The 17,457-nt window shown below is 52.8% G+C and overlaps 1 protein-coding gene across 5 annotated transcripts in view; it reads left to right on the forward strand.

Moving 5' to 3' along the window:
* MVB12B (multivesicular body subunit 12B) overlaps window positions 1-3,855 on the forward strand; it is a 170,075-nt gene extending 166,220 nt beyond the window's left edge. For all 5 annotated transcript variants that reach the window (XM_036913928.2, XM_036913924.2, XM_036913925.2 and 2 more), the window contains one exon: window positions 147-3,855. In XM_036913928.2, the coding sequence (XP_036769823.1) occupies window positions 147-233 (87 nt within the window). In that variant the 3' untranslated portion in view covers window positions 234-3,855. The remainder of the gene's footprint in view (window positions 1-146) is intronic.
* Window positions 3,856-17,457: the final 13,602 nt, after the last annotated feature.

Consider the following 17,457-nt stretch of genomic DNA (forward strand, 5'->3'; position numbering starts at 1 on the left):
GCATGCGCACGCACGGGGGTGCCCTGCTCAGGGCAGCCCTGCCTGCCTGGGGATCACTCAGCAGTCTGGTGCCAGGGGCTGGCGTGGGCTCCGTCTGAGGCTGTGGAGCGCTCACGCACTGACTGCTTGTCGCCTCCCTCCTGCAGTACGAGTACAGCTTCCGCACTGAGCAGAGCGCCGCCGCCAGGCTGCCACCCAGCCCCACCCGGTGTCAGCAGATCCCCCAGTCCTGAGAGGCCACCCGCCGCCCTGCAGGGAGAAGAGCCTCCAGCCGAACTACTGAGCGCCCTCCCTGGCCCGGGCCTCCTGCCCGCCCTCCACACTGCCCCCCGCGGCTCGTCCGGGAGACTCCGGGCAGCTGAGCTGCTCCTTCCTCGGTCATCGGCTCGCCTGACGTGACACCCCCGCCTCCCTGGGGACGTTCATAATCTCGACTAATCTACATGTGCTGTAGTGACCACAGCTCCTAACATGTCTGTGTGATGACCAGTCGTCCTACAAGCAACCCCACCCACCGCGGGAGCCACCCCCGAGAGGCCTGGATACTTGCCTGGCCGCCCAATGACACCACCGGCTCCTCACTCCTGACTGTCGCCCGCCGCTGCTGTCCTCCTGGAAGACCCGGGGTGGGGAGGGGGTGGCGGCTTCGCATGGCACCTCCTGGGCTCGCTGGCCGCCCCGGCCCAGGGCTGCCATGGGACCAGCCCCAAGCATCTCATGGTGACCCTGAGGAAACAGGCAGAGGCTGCGGGTCCCCAGGCGGACCGGTGCCTGGCTCCCTGCCCCACCCCCACCGTGGACATCCCTGGGATTTATCACTCGATTCACACACTGGACGTCCTGCGGCCGGGGAGCAGCACAGCCCGGCCCACGGTGCAGAAACGCGCCTTCCAGGTGAGGAGGCCGAGCGACTGGCGTTCAGGAACTTCGCTGCCCCAACGCCAGTGCCACCCAGGTCACAGCCTCTCCCCACAAAGGGCTCGTCTGCAACGCCCACGTGCCACCGCAGCTCCCACTGCCGCAGCCCATGCACTGGCCCCAAGGACAGGCCCTCCCAGGGCCAAGGCTCTGGGGGCCAGTGTCCAGCCCCGGGGGAGGGACATGCCCCGTGGCCACCTGGCTCCCCAGAGCCGGGCCGTCCTGATGGCCTCCACACACAGCAGCAGTTGTTTCAAAAGGCCGGCCATCTGACCCAGGTCACCAAACTGAGGCCAACCCGAAACTTCCGCCACAAGTGGCCAGTGAACATGCTGGCCTTGCTCACCGCGCCGGCCGCCAAGTCCAGCCCCACACACATTTGCCATGAGAAGGGGGGTGCTACATCCTGGGGGGCTCGAGCCCTCGCCCCACAGCCTCCATGTGTCCTAATTCCACAGATTGCTGCTCTCTCCCACCTTGGGAGTCACCAGGCAGTTGACTCTTTGGACGTGAGGGTCCGTGTGTGTCTGGAGTCTGGTGTGTGGGTGGCCCAGGGCGGCAGTGAGGTTTCCGTGGCAGGAAGGCAGCACAGGTGAGCCTCCCCTGCTGCCGGGGACAGTTCCTCCTCCTGCAGTCCCTGGATGCACAGGGCCAGCTGGGTAGCCGGAGCACAGCAGGAATGGGCCCGGAGGGGGTGGGGCAAGATACCTCATGGACCTGCAGCAGCCCTGCCATGCTTGACCCTCACTTTGATACCTCCTGATTTCTGGTGGGGAGCGGTCCCCTCTCCCGCCTTCCTGAGGCCTGAGGGCATCCCTGGTGGGCCGGCCTCCCCACACCTCCCACGCAGCAAAGTGGCGGAAAAACACGGGTCATCTTGGAACCCACCCATCAGGATCCAGGAGGCCCAGGCCCCGTGTGGATTGGCGGGACGGCGCTCACCCAGGAGAGCGCAGATGAGCGGGTCCACAGGTACCCACTGGAATAAGCTAATTGTGTTTCTGGGAACTTGGGGGAGCCCCGTGGGGCCCAGAGAACCTGTGTCTGCTGCTGCTGTTTGGTCCACAGCCAGGTGACTAGTGTGCCTCAAAGCCCAACAGTGAAGGGTGACATGCAGCAGTCGTGGGGTACAGAGCTCTGGTCACTTCAGTCTGGTTTGTGCACTTTGTCCTTCCATGTGTTTTCACGCCCTGGGTGTGCGATTGTGTCTGACAGGCAACACCCGGAGGCCCCTCTCATTGGACTGACAACCAGACGTGTCCATAGCTGATGGGCCCTGGAAGGTCCATAGACAGCAATGTGGGATCCCTTGTGTGGGGGGCATCCTGCAGTTCTAGGACAGAGAACAAGGCAGGGCTGCAGGGCCCCCAGGATGCGGCAGAGCTGCGCCAACTGGGTGAGGCAAGCCGGAGAGACTGCCCGGCAGTACTGACTGAGCCTGGGTCTGACGCTGACTGTGAATGCTGCAGTAAACAGCAGCTTAAGATGTTAAGACATTAAGCAGCAATAGTGTTAAGAAAAGTTGGCATCTGTGGTAGATTTTAGGCTGCTCCTAACCCTCTGCCTCTTTGCCTTGAGAGTTGGGTAACCTTAGGCCGGGGTACTCGCGCACACCTCACCACATAGGACTCGTGCAGGCCGCAGGGGAGCCCAGAAGTGAGGCTCTGGCTTCCTTCTGGGAGGGTGCTTTTCCTCACAAACCCTCTGGCCACGTGGGGAGGGAAGAATGGGGTTTTCGTAGAAATGTGAAGGGCAGGGTCTCACCTTCGGCCCCCAGCAGCCTCTGCCCCTCCTGAAAAGACCAAGCAGAGCACAGTATCCTGTTGCCCCCTCCCTTCCCTCTGATAATTCAGGGCCTCTCTCCAGAGGCCTCGGACATGGCACAGCAGTGACAAGGAGTAAGTGGTTTGCCCCAGGTTCACATGCAAGCGTCTAACAAGGCCTGCTTTCCCACCCCAAGTTCAGGGACTAATGTCGGCCACAGCCCCCCTCTGCTCGGAGAAATGAGAACCCTGAGGGGGGGAGAAACAGCAAGGGAGACCCCCGCCTGCCTGCCCTCACTCCCAGTCAGAGGACGGCCGCTGCCACCTGCCCTGTTCCGCAAGGCAGGGGACAAGGACGAATGCCGCCAGGCACTAGGCCGGCACTTTAAGCACATTTTCTCCCATCATTCCCCCTAAAGAAAAAACAAACAAATACCCAAAAGTGGATGTTGTTTACTCCTTGTTACAGATGAAGTTGAGACTTGTCCTCAGACACAAAGCTGGTAAGTGGCAGAAACAGGGTTCGGACCGAGCCCCGTCTGGCCCCAGAGCCCACTGGGCCAGCTGTCCTGAGCACCTGCCTCTCCAGCCTTGTCTTCAGTCCAGTCACAGACCTCCCCGCTGCCACCAGTCCCGTTGCCTCTAGCACACTGGTGTCACCGTGTCGCCACGCCACCACGCCATGTGTGCTGAGCATGGGGCAAAAGCCCTGCGGCCCTGCTCACCCCACCCAGACAAGGGCTCCCCCGAGGCTGCTGGCTGACCCTCATTTGCAGGGAACCCCAGCCTGCACCTCCTCTGAGACCAAGGAGCCTGAAGGCAAAGAAGGGCCTTGAAACAGCGGGCATGTGCCCACAGGGCGTGCAGAGGCGGCGCTCTTTGATGCGGTTCACTGTCTACCTGCTCCTGGGGCCTGGTGGAGGGGGCCGCGGTCAGCCTGGCTTTCTGCACCTGCTCTGAACTGGCCCAGCCTCTGTGGCAGGGCTCCTGTTCTCTCCACAAAGGGCGTGTAGCCACGCAGGGCCTCGGACAGGCTGCTGCGCACTCACCGTAGGAACAACGTCTTTACCGCGTGTATTTATTTAAGGTGACTCTCATACTTGGCAAAGGGAAGTTTCACTGTGTGATTGTCTTCTTAATATAATTTGTTAAATAAACATTTGTTTTAACCTTTTCCCTGCTTGCTGCTGTCTCTGAAGCCCCTCAAGCAAGGTCGGCAGCCCTTGGGGTGCTCGGGCTCCAGCACCCTCTCTGGCTCTCCCGGACTCTGGCCTCCCGGCCTTCCAGGAAGAGCTGGTGGGCTGCCCACCTCTGTTTAGTTCAGACTTGACCATAAGCCTGAGGAGCTCCGGCAGGCAAAGCAAGCCCCGCTGTCTAGCCAGACCCCTCAGGAATTCTCCGTGAAGGAGGAGCCCCAGGTGCCATGGAAGCATGCGGCACAGGTTGCCAGCCAGGAATGCAGAGGTGCTCTTTCATGCGCGCAGGCCCCGGGGCCTCGTCTGTGCAGGGCTCCCAGCCGTCTGGCTGCTCAGTGGACGGCCCGCAGCCCTGCAGCCCTGGCCCTGTCCCGACGGCTACCTCCCCGCAAGACGCCGCTGTGACCGCGCGGAGGGGCCGGAGGACACGGCCAGCTCACGGGGAAGACCCGTCGAGTCGCTGTCACAGCTCTTTCCTCCTGTGTCGGTGACCTTTGCGTTCGGGGCGAGAGGCCAGCCTGAGCCGTCGCTGCCTCCAGCCTTGTCCGCACCTGCCTCAGAGAGGGACTGAGCTCAGCCCTCGTCTCACTAGGACCACAGGAGCCCCGGGAGAGGGTCAGTGTCTCCGGCCCAGGACGGCACCGCTCAGGAGGAAAGGAAAGGCCGCCCAGAGAATCCCCGAGAGACCCACAGGGAGTGCGCGGCAGGGGCTGACAGCCGCCACCTGTCATGTCAGACTGAGCCCGCGCCCCCCGGGGCCCACCTGGGAGCGGGAGGGTGTTTGCAGGCACTTAGCGCGGCCAGAGGCCCGTCCTGTGCCGGGTCTTCCTCTGCGGCCTGGGGTCGGTGTTGCCATCGCAGCCTGTGCCAAGTCCCTCCGTGCTGGCTCACCATGAAGCACAGGTGGCGGCCTCCGACGGCGATGCAGGAGGCCTCGAGCCCTGCTCATTAGGCGGGCGGGGGATCCGCAGCGCCCAGGGAGAGGCTCCTCCCACACAGACCTCCGGACAGCAGAAGCCGAACCCCCACAGCAGCTGAGGCGGGCCCGGGGGCTGGACACAGCCGGGTCTCGGGGACCTCTTCCTCCCGGCCGGTCCGTACTGTCTGGGTGCAGCGCCTCTGGCCCCGTGGGGGGCGAGTGTGGAATCACGGAGTATCTGGGGCCGGTCCGAGGGTTAGACCCTCCAGGGGCATCTGCTGCAGAGGAAGGCGAGTCTGGGGACGGCGTGGGGCTTCACCCCGAGGCAGAAGAGCGCACCACCAGCAGCTCCGGGGTGGGACAGGTGGAGAGGCAGGTGGGACAGGCGGGGAGGCGGGTGGGACAGGTGGAGAGGCGGGTGGGACAGGCGGGGAGGCGGGTGGGACAGGTGGAGAGGCGGGTGGGACAGGCGGGGAGGCGGGTGGGTCACTGCTCATCCTCCCCCTCATTGCGCATCCACTCAAACCAGGCCACTTGTGAGCACCTTCACCGTGGGCCCTGAGCCCAGCACTAGGGGCTAGCCACGGCCAGCCCTGCCGCCGTCCCTGTCCCGCCGCCCTGTACGTGCACAGCCCCCAGCCACGTCTCCTGCTTGTCCTCCTGCTTCTGTTTCTTCTCACACTGGCCCGTCCCGAAACCTCTGGGTTCCCTGGGCCCAGTCCTCGCCTCTCTCTCCCGCCTGCGTCCTCCCAGCAGCTGGAGCAGCCTGTGTCTGTAACTGCTTAGCGCTGTCAGAGGCCAGTCTCTGAGCTCCAGCCACATGGTCCCAGCAGGCACCCGGAGGCCTCCCCTGGGTGTGCCACCTTGACCTCAGCCCTCCCCAGGCGGAACATGCCAGCTTCCCCCAAGCCCCACGCTGCCCCCTCCCCCGGCCTTCCTTTCTGGACCGGCTCCACCTTCCCACCTGCCAGTCACCCACCTGGAGCATCTGGGCTCTCACCCCATTTCCAGGTGGACACTTTCCTCGTCTAAATTTGTTTTCAAACTCAGCTGCTATTTATTTTCTCTTCCTGCTATTCCTCTTTAAACCCTGATGTTTTTCACCAGGATTAGTCTCACAGCCTTTGACCATTCCCCTGCCTCCATGTCGTCCCCTCTCATCCAGCTTCCTCGTGGCCAAGGTTCAGCCAGTAGGCCTCCTCTACTTAGAATGCTTCACCCTTCACCCTGAGAACGAAGCCGGGGTCCCGCGGGTTTCCATACACGCCCTCCTAGGGCTGACCCCCTCCTGTCCCAGTGTCACCTCCCTCTAATCTCCCTCCTGAATTATTTGTAGCTTCTCCAACTCTAAACTCTGTATTTCCTTGCCCTTACCTATGCTATTCCCTCTACCTAGAATGCTTTTCTCTCACTTTTCTGCCTGATAAACTCCTGTTCATCCTCCAAGACCCTGCTCACACACCCCCTCTGTGACATCCTTCTTGACCCCTTAGAAGCAAAGGCAATGCTCCTTCCTCCCTCCAAGCCACTCTGTGCCTTGCACATCAGAGCCACTGATCCACTGACAGCACTGGAGCCATTTGATCCTCATTAGGTTGTTCCCTGGAGGAAGGGGTAAGTGTCTCACTACAGCCCCCTCCCCAGCCACATACACACTCAGACTGAGCCCCCAGGACAGGCCGAGGAAAAGCAGGCATAAGCACACGCTCTGAATGAATGAATTCCTCACAGCACCTGGGGAGACAGACTGGACTCAACCACTGTGGAGCCCAAGGAGAATGAGCCCCTGCGGCGCCTGTTGTGAGGCTCGTGAGGGCCCCAGGAGCCGTGATGGCCAGTGGTGGGCCCCCCTGCCCCCCTGACAAGCCCTGCTGCTGGCCCCACCCACAGAGACCAGAGACCAGGGCGAGAGCTAGGCCCTCACCCAGCTCATCTCTGAAGCTGCAACACCCAACGAGATCCGTGCTGGTGGAGGGGACAGCAAGAGGAACCACCATGGGCTGCCGGTTCTCCCAAGCAAACCCAATTCGGGGATGCCAAGGAAAGAGAGAAGACTGATGGATCGCAGGACCCAACGCTAACGCTCAGAGGGGCTTGGGTCTCAGGGTCAGAGGGGCTTGGGTCTCAGGGGTGAGGGACAGCAGGAGTTGAGGGGAAAAGAAGGCCAATGCCACAGGTGAGAGATGGTGCAGGGGGAGCAATTTTCTGGCTATGCTCATTCAACTCCCCAACATAGCCCTGGGCGGATCATTTCATCCTTTTACCATGAAAACAGCAGCTGGGCTGGCCCCTGAGCTCCCGCCTACCCTCTCCCCACACCTTGGGCCAGGTAAGTGCCACCAGAGATGTGAGTCTTGGGAAAGGTGGTGCTGGGGCAGAAACCCTCGGCGTCTCCCTGAGGGTCTGGACCTCCCGAAGGGATGGGGCACCCAAGACACATCCACCCACCCGCCCTTCTTGTCCTTCCCTGGAGGGGGTACACATGGTCAAAACCTTAGCCTCACATTAGAACCACCGGGAGAGCCTTTAAAAACGTCCTATGCCTGACCAGAGCCAGCTCAGCGTAATCAGAGTCTCTGGAGGCGGGACCGAGCAGGGAGCCCCAGGTGACACCAGCTCCACAGCAGCTGACGTGAAGAACACTGAGCTAAATTCCAGGCTTTCACCGCTTGCCTGTTATGTGTTACCTGCCAACAGAGCTGAGAGTCCCAAGGAATAAGGAGTCTAGAGGGGAAACCAACGCTAGGAGAGCCAGGCCACAAAGGAAGACAAGAAACCCACCAGCCAATACAGAAGAATTTATAAAACAGAACATGAATTTAATATTAACAAAAATTAGCTCCCAAGAGATGGGAGAGGTCACTGGAAACATTAGTCAGGAGCGAGCTATTTTGAATAAGAGCCTATTGGTTTTGAAATACTGACAGACCAAACAGAAAAGAAATAGGTAAATCAGCAAGTGTACTTGAAGATTTTACTACACCTCCCCTAGAAACTGTAGCCAAATTGGTAGAAATGTGAGCAAGTATACAAGGCCAGCATTTCCCTGATACCAAATCCACACAAGGACACCATAAGAAAACCATAGGCCCATATCCCTGAAGTACACGGATGCAAAAATCCTCACCAAAGTATTAACAAGCATTTCAACAATGTACTAAAAGTATCATACACCGTGGTCAAGCGGGATTTAAATTCTCCCATGGAAGCAAGGATGGTTCAGCATCCACAAATCGATCAACATGATACACCACAGTAGCAAAATGAAGCATAAAAATCATATGATCATCTCAACAGATTCAGAAAAAGCATTTGACAAAATTTAGCATCTATTTATGTAAAAAACTCTCATCAAAGTGGGCATAAAGAGAATGTGCCACAACATAATAAAGGCCATATATGACAAGCCCACTTATATCAAAAGTTTTTCTTTTAAAATCAAGAACAAGATAAGGATGCCCATTCTTGCCACTTTTACTCAACATATTACTGGAAGTCCTAGCCACAGCAGTTAGGCAAGAAAAATGAAAGATATACAAATCATAAAGGAAGAAGTAAAACTGACACTATTTGCAGATGATGTTATGTATAGAAAGCCCTAAATACTCCACCAAAAAAACGATTAGAACTGATAAATGAATTAGGTAAAGCTGCAGAATACAAAATCAATACAGAAAAAGCAGTTGCATTTCTATACACTAATAACAAACTATTGCAAAGAGAAATTAAGAAAGCAATCCCATTTACAACTGCATCAAAAAGAATACCTAGGAATAAATTTAATCAAAGAGATGAAAGACCTATACACCAAAAACTGTAAGACATTGATGGAATAAACTGAACACAAAAAAATGGAAAGATATTCCATGTTTATGATTGGAACAATTAATAATATTAAAATGTCCATACTACCCAAAGAAATCTACAGATTTGATGCAATCCCTATCAAAATTCCAACGACATTTCTCACCGACTAGAACAAACAATCCCAAAATGTGTATGGAAACACAAAAAAACCCAAATGGCCAATGCAATCTTGAGAAAGAAGAACAAAGTTGGAGCCATCACATGTAGGCTTTCAAACTACACTACAAAACTATCATAGTTGAACAGTATGGTATTAGGATAAGAACACACACATACTTCAGTGGAACAGGACAGAGAGCCCAGAAATAGACCCACACTCATGAGGTCAATTAATGTATGACAGAGGACAAAGCACATACCATGGGAACAGGGCCATCTCTTAAAAAAGTGCTGTTGGGAAAACTAGATATCCATACACAAAAGAATGAAACTAGATTGCTGTCTTACACCATACACAAAAATTAACTTTAAATGGATTAAAACTTAAGTATAAGACCTGGAAACATAAAACCAGAAGAAAACATAGGCAGTAAGCTCCTTCACATCAGTCTTAATAATGAGTTTTTGGATCTGACTTCAGTGAACAAGTGGGACCACATCAAACTAAAATGCTTCTGCACAATGAAGGAAACCCATCAATAAAACAAGAAAACCTACTGAAGGGGAGAAAATATTTGCAAACCATATGTCTGATCAGGGATTAATATCCAAACTATATAACAAACTCATACAACTCAACACCAAAAAAACCCAAGTAATCCAATTAAAAAATAGGCAAAGGATCTGAATAGACATTTCTTTCAAAGAAGACATACAGATGGCCAACAGATACATGAAAAAATGCTCCACATCACTAATCATCAGGGAAATGCAAATCAAAACCACAGTGAGATGTCACCTCACATCTGTTAGAAAGGTTATTATCAAAAACACAAGAAATGACAAGTGTTGGCCAGGATGTGGAGAAAAGGGAATCCTTACACAATGTTGGAGGGATTGTAAACTGGTGCAGCCACTGGGGAAAATAATAACGGAGGTTCCTAAAAAACTAAATACAGAAATACCATAGGTATTTATCCACTTCTGGGTATTTATCTGAAGAAAATTACTAACTCACTCACTCTTGGCTATTATTTTAAATAGCCAAGATATGAAAACAACCTAACTGTTCATGGACAGAGGAATGGATAAAGAAAATACGGCACGTGCACGCGCTTGCACATGTGTGTGTGTGTGTGTGTGTGTGTGTGTGTGTGGTGGAATACTATTCAGTCACAGAAAATAACGAAATATTGCCACTTACAACAACATGGATGGACCTTGAGGGCACTATGTTAAGTGAAATAAGTCAGAGAAAGACAAATACTGTATGTTCTCACTTGCATGTGGAACTAAAAAAAACTACAACAAAAAACCAAGCTCAAAGATACAGAGAACATGGGTGGCTGCCAGAGGTGGGCAAGGTGGGTGGTCAGTGGAAGAAATGGGGGTCAAAAAATACAAACTTTCAGTTGTAAACTAATTAAGTCATGGGGATGTGATGTACAGCATGGTGACTATAGTTAATACTGTACTGTACATTTGAAAGGTGCTGAGAGAATAGATCTTAAAAGTCTTCATCACAAGAAAAAACATTCTTGTAACTATGTATGGTAACTGATGTTAAGTAGACTTACTGTGGTGACCATTTTATAATATAAAGAAATATCAAATCATTATGTTGCAGACCTGAAACTATTATGTCAATCATACCTCAATCTAAAACATACATATGAGCAAGTAGTAAAAAGATTTGAATAATCTAATAAGCACAGAACTTTCAACCCAACATAGATGTCATATCCTTTCAAAGTTCATGCTGTACTAAACCAGAATAAGTCTCAAAAAACTCCAAAGAATCAACATCATATCTAAAATCATCTCTGTTCATATGGCAATAGAATTAGAAACTTGTAACAAAATGATAGCTCTTTAAAATCACATATAATTGGCAAACACAAAATGTATAACTAAGAGAAAAACAAAAGGAAATTATTAAAATCTTAGCACAAAATGATAATGAAATCTCTACATATCAAAATTCCCAGAACACAGTAGAAGCAATAGATACACTGACACTTAAAGACTAAATTTATCCAAAACCGAAGACTGAACACAGCAAAGCTAAGCTTTCAACTGAAGAAGATGGGAGAACCAGTAAATGCAAAGAAACAGGGGATAACGGCAGCGAAGTGGAACCAGTGAAGAAATCCAGAGTAGGAACTGGAAGAGTCAAAATTTTGTTCTTTGAAAAGACTAGAAGACAAACTTCCAACAAGGAACACTGACGATGCAAATAAAATAAGAAGTAACTACTGATGAAACGGTTTAACAAGATTATTAGTAGGAACTAGATATTAAAAATCTGGAAAAGTATAAAATGTCTGTACTGCCATATGAATATTTGGGAAGATGTCAATTATATCTCAATTTTAAAAAAAGAATATCTGGAAAACATTGAGACACCACTTTATAACTATGAGATGGCAAAGACTAGAACGTCAGGGCCAAGCGTTGCTGATGGTGCGGCTACGCTGAGCGAGAGGCAGAAGCCTCGTTCGCTGTACCTCCAGGGACGGGGTTTGGACCCTCGGGTGGGCACAGCAGGAAGGCCCGCCTCCATTCTGCCCGAGCTGGTCAGCCGTGCAGCCTGCTCCCTACGAGCAGGGAGCACCGGTCACGGAGGCATGGGGGCCCACCTGTGGAGGACTTGGATTGCAGGAGGGTTTCTTTCATCAGTTTCACTCAACCTCACTAAGGCCAGGTTTTTGTGACTGTGTCACCGTCACTCTATCACTCATTTTCCTTTTAAAAATGCTTTGTCCTGAATGGTAACGTTCATACAGAAGTGTGTACCACGCATAAGTGTACTACCTAATGAATGTTCACAACCTGGATACACACATGTAACCAAGAAACAACCTCCATCTGCCTTAGAAACCTCCCTCGGTGCCCACACAGTCACCACCCCCTCAAAGGAACAGTCTCCTGCCTTCTGACCACATAGGTTGGTTTTGGTTTTGAACTGTATATGAATGGATCATACAGCACATACTTTTGTCCCTAGCTCCTTACACTTAGCCTCACATTCTGGAGGTTCCTCTGTGCTGTGCACGTTAACAGCTCATTTATTCTCATTGCACATAGTCCTCTGTGGTCTGAATAGAGCACAGTTTATTGAGCTATCTACTGCTGGTAGACTTGTGAGTTGTTAGTCATTTGGGGCTTCTGTGAGTACTGCTGTTACGGACATTGAGTACATTTTTTGATGGATGTGCATGCACACCACTGTTGGGAGAATTGTTAGGAGTGAAATTTCTGGGTCACAGAGGAGGCATAGCCTCAATGTTAGTAAATATTTCCAAATTCCAAATAGTCTTCTAAAATAGTTGCAGCAATTTACACTCACACCAGCAACGCATGAAAGTTCCAGTTGCTCCACATCTGTAACAAGATCTAATATCTTCAGGCTTTTTCAGATAAGCCATTTTGGTAGGTGTGAAGTAGTATCTGGTTGTGGTTGAAATTTGCATTTCCCTGTTAACTAATAAAGTTGAGCACATGTTCATATTATTTATTGGTCATTTGCGTATCTTCTATTGTAAAGACCTGGTGAGTCTCAAGCCCGTTTTTCTGTTGTGTTGTCTGTCTTGTCCTTGCTTTATTCCTTATATTCTTTATATAGTCTCAAAGTGAGTCCTTTATCATGCTTAGGTGCAAATATCCTCTCCCACTCTGTGGCTTGCCTTTTTACCTTCTTAAGGGTACCTTTTAATGAACAGTAGTTAAACTCATACAACTTAATAGCAACAAAAAAAATCCCACAATCTGATTAAAATATGGAAGATCTGAATAGACATTTTTCCAAAGAAGACATATGGATGGCCAACAGACACATGAGAAGATGCTTCACATCACTCATCATCAGGGAAATGCAAATCAAAACCACAGTGAGCTCTCGCCTCACACCTGCTAGAACGGCTGTTGTCAGACAAGAAATTGTTCAGCTACTATGGAAAGCACTATGGCAGTTCCTCAAAGAATTAAAAGTAAAACTACGATATGATTCAGCAATTCCACTTTTGGGTATTTATCCAAAGAAAACAAAAATAATAACTCAAAAGATACCTGCACCCCCGTGTTCACTGCATCACTGTTTATAATAGCCAAGATACGGCAACAATTAAATGGCCGTCAACAGATGAATGAGAAAGAAGACGTGACACACACACACACACACACACACACACACACACACACACACACACACACACAGAATGGAATGTTATTCTGCCATACAAAATAATGAAGTCTTGCTATTTGCAACAACGTGGATGGACCTGAGGGCATTATGCTCAGTGAAGTAAGTCAAAGAAAAACACCATATGATTTCACTTCTATGTGGAATCTTACAAAAAAAAACAAAAACAAAAGCATAGACACAGAGAACAGATTGGTGGATGGCAGAGGCTGGGGTGGGGTGGGCAAAATGGGTGAAGGGGGTCAAAAGGTACAAACTTCCAGGTGTAAAATAAATAAGTCTATGGGGATGTTACATTCAGCATGGTGACAGTGGCTGGTAATACTGTATCAATTTGAAAGTTGCTAAGAAAATAAACTTTAAAAGTTTTCATCCTAAGAAAAAATATTTGTAACTATGTATGGTGATGAGTGTTAACTAGACTTTACTGTGATCATTTCACAGCACACAGAGCCACTCTGTGGTACATCTGAGACTAATATGTCAATATGGCAATTAATAAATATAAATTGAAAAAAATTTAAGAAGATATCCTCTCAAGCCCTTTAAAAATGGCTTTCATTTCCCTCCAGTCCCTTCCCTTGTAGAGGAGTCCTGGAAGATGGGACGGGACAGTTCCTGGAGGAGGCAAGGAGCGCCCTGAGCTCTCAAAGGGCTTGTTGGCCTGGGGTGGAGGATGTGCCCGGTGAGGGGCAGACGGATGCAGGGGAGGACACTGCATCTGCTCCCACAGCACCAGCAGTCACAGAGGACAGTAGCGGCACCCTTTGTGCGTTACCACCACAGTCAGGGACTCCCCCATTTAGCAGATGTAAAACAGGCCCCAGAGGGCTCAGAAGCTACAGCCAACCAGAGGCAGCTCAGGGACTCCAGTCCAGCATGTCCAGCTCTGCCACCTGCCCTGAATGGGTGGGATAAAAACAGCCAGCCACCCCAGGGCTTTCCGAGGAGGAGGAACTGAGCTCTGACCCATAACGTGCAGGGCCCAGGGTGTGGCCCAGTGCCAGAGGGCACCCAGAAGGTAGTCAGCCATGAGGAGGCCCCAGAAGACAGGAACGGGACCGAGGGTCTAAGGTGACCCCGGCCTATCCCAGACCCGTTCACGCAGTGTGGGAGCCCCTGGTCTTGCGCAGGCTGGCGCTCCGTCGTGTGTGGACTCTGCCACAGTCTAAGACCTCTGTGTTCGGAATCTGCTTCCTGCGGGATAATAGGCCGCTGTGGGCTTTTAGCTACAGCTGCAGGGCTGGGTCCCCAACATCCCACCCCACTGGCTGGAGGGACGCCGTGGGGTAAAGCTGGGACAGCCTCTTGCAGCTCCCAGGGAGGCAGCATTTTGCAGGGAGTCCCATTTTTCAGGAAGGCAAACCCCGCTCTGAGTACCATTTCCCAGCTGAGAACACCTAGGAAGTCTCTTGCTCTTTTCACCTGCCAGTTTTCTCTGTAAGAAGCGAGCTGTCCTAGGGGCTCCCTTCCGAAGTTGCTGGGAGGGTGGCTCTGCCCGAAGGCGGCCGCGGTGCCGAGCCACGTGGGCGCACGTCCTGCCGGCCGCGCGGGGGCGCTCTGCTGCGCCCGGCCCGGCGCCCGCGGGGGCTCTGCGGAGACCGCGCCGCGCCCCTTGCGGGAAGCAAGCGAAGCTCGGCGCGCTCCTCTGCCAGTCGGAACATAAATCCGTGGGCTCCGCGCTTTGGACGTTGGTTTGGATGGAGGCCACCGCAGCGCAATCCCCCGGGGGGCCTCCTCTGCTGCGCCGCCCGGTTCCCGGGGACGCCCTCCCCGATGGGGGACCGGCCTCCGCCTTCGCTGCAGCCGGAGCCCCGGCCTGAGGACCAAAGCCCCAGCCCCACCCTCCCTGGCCCGCGGGCTTGGACAGGTGAGACGGCGGACCCTCAGCTCTGGGAGCCTCAGCTTCCACATCCACACAGTGGGGAAGTCAACTGTCCCTGCTCAGAAACATTACTGAGAAGGTTAAAGGGGACGCATCACTATTGTCCAGCGTCCGGGCCTTCTGCAAGCCACCCGCACCTCCCTGGGCCTCAGTTTCCCTAACCATAAAACGGGGATAATGAAAGGCCTCCTGGGTCATTGCAGCAGCTGCCCACCCCCTGAGCTCTCCGTAAATGCAGCTGATGGGGTGTTAGGGAAGCTCAGCAGGGACCAAGTCCAGCCCCTTGACTGTGGCCCAGAACCCCACAGCTTGTCTTTTAGGGACCCAGGCCACTCAGTTTGGGAGCTACTGGCTTAGAGCACAGCTGGTGCTCCCTCCCACCCTGGCTCAGATGGGGGCATCTGGGAAGCAGTGCCCACCCCCCAAGCCAGTCTTCAGCGCCATCTCTGGTTAAGTCACCAGGCAAAAATCCCTCAGCTTTTTGACACCACCCAGAAAACGAAAATGTCCCAGACGTGTAATCCTTCCCTTTCTTTTGGCAACATAAACCACCCTGAAGCATGACCAAGATATCGAATGCGGCGTGAGCATCCCGGCTGGGGTCGCGGCCTCCCACAAAGTGGGCCTGGGGGACTCCTGGAGCAGAGCTGCACGTCGGTCAGACTTGGTCTCACCGGGTACAGAGTGACCCCTGACCCCTCCAGCCCCCATCACAACATGCATCCAAACTGAGGGGCACACCTTGAACCCTAACTTCCTTCCCACCCCCATCCCCTCAAAAATATTTGGAATAGTCTTTGACTGAAATAAGATTAATTCTCAGTTCCCTGACAGTGTCTCTGGGCATGTGTTTTTATAACCTCCCTTTCAAATGAGAACCATTTGTCGCGGGGAAGCTGGGGAGGCCCAGCCCCAACTGCTGGGCCAGACATCAGTGGCACCTGATTGAATGTCAAAGACAGTGCGAGGGGGCAGGGCCGAGGTGAGAGCGGGATGTAAGAAGCGATAACTTGTCCTTTGCTGGTCCCTGCGCGCCCAGCTGCAGCCAGAAGCACAAACTCAGAGGATCCTGGCTCCAACACTGGCTCCCCACACGCCAGCCATCGACACTTGAGCTGGTGACTTTGCCTCTCTGAGCCTTACTTTCCTCCTCTGTAAAATGGGGTGATAGTGTTGCCCAGCCCAGTGCCTGGAAGACTGCAGACATGCAGTGTTCCATGAGGCTTTGAACAGTCTCGGCTCCCTTGGAACTCCCAATAGAAGGGCAAAGTAGCCCTGGCTGGGCCTGCCAGAGGGCTGCAAATGTCCATCCTAAACGGGGATCGGGTCTCCCTAGGTGAGGGCATGCCCGCACGGAGGAACTTCAGTCGCTGGCGCTTTGTTAAGGAGAGATCTGAGTTTAGAGGTGCGACAAGGCAGCCTCTCTAAGGACTCTCAGCCCTCTGTCGGTGGCCGCCTCCCTCAGCACAATCTCCCCAGCCTTAGGTCCTGTTTGAAGTGTGCAAACCGCCCCCGTCTTCCAGCCGCCCCTGCTTGTGGAACCAAATACAGACCCTTCAGGCTCAGCTGGGAGGGACTTATTGGAGGAGAATGTCAATCATGAGTTCTTTGCTCAGACGTGTTGCTTCCCCAGAACTCCCTGCAGAAGTTTGATACTTGTGCAACTTATGGGCTGAAAGGAGAGATTCCAATGATCTCAGAACTCAGAATTCCACCTGGCCTGTCAGGGAATCCACAGCCCCTCAGTTGGAGGAAGGGAGTGGCAAACAGCAAGAAGGATGCAGACAGTTTCCTGAGACAATGCAGAGGTACCAGAATCCATCACTTTGAAGGAGCTGCTTAGAAATAGTAGTTCCACCTTCACCACCCCGACCCCGGCAGTGACACATTTGGACAGGTGTCTGGATCTCTGTGGTGTAAGTCCCCTGTTGGTTTTGTTGCTGGGGACAGTTTAGGAAAGAATCTGAGTTGAGATCCTGAATGGTAGAATTGGGACACCAAAGCCACAGAGATGTGCCCTTTTTCCTAAGCCCTGTGGCTTGCCTCCCCAAAGGCTATTTTCCCAGGAGGGAGCTCATGCCTTTCCATGGGAGCCAAGCCAAGAAGGCCCTGGGACGGAGGGCGCTGTGTGCCACTCATTTCCCCCCTCTGGGCAGGGCTGCCCATTCCGTTTCTCCAAGAGATCTCTGCGATGATGGGTAAGCCATGACCCACACTGCTGTGGCCTTGGGGAGAAAAAACATCTTTTGCAGTTTTGCATAAAGCCCCCCACTTCTTGCTTAATAAGTGCTGAAAGCGGCTTAAACAGAAGACCCCAGGCTTTCCATGACTAACAAGATGACCGCATCAGGCAGCAGGGCTTGGGGACAAGAGTGAGTCGACGTGGGTCCCCGGAGTGAGGTGTCCGATTCCCTCCCAGGACGCTGCACTAACAGGGCTTTGAAGCGCAGGCCGAGCCGAGAGGAGCAGAGGGGGAGAGGGCTGGCCTCCCTCCCGCATGGGCACAGATCGCCCGAGATAAAGGAACCGCAGCCTCACCCAGCTTGTGCTGAATCGCTCTTTTCAAAAGCCTTTTCAGATGGTTTCACTTCTCTGCGCGCTTTGTTGAA

This window comes from Manis pentadactyla, chromosome 3 (assembly GCF_030020395.1).
Source record: "Manis pentadactyla isolate mManPen7 chromosome 3, mManPen7.hap1, whole genome shotgun sequence".
Classification (NCBI taxonomy): Eukaryota; Metazoa; Chordata; class Mammalia; order Pholidota; family Manidae; genus Manis; species Manis pentadactyla.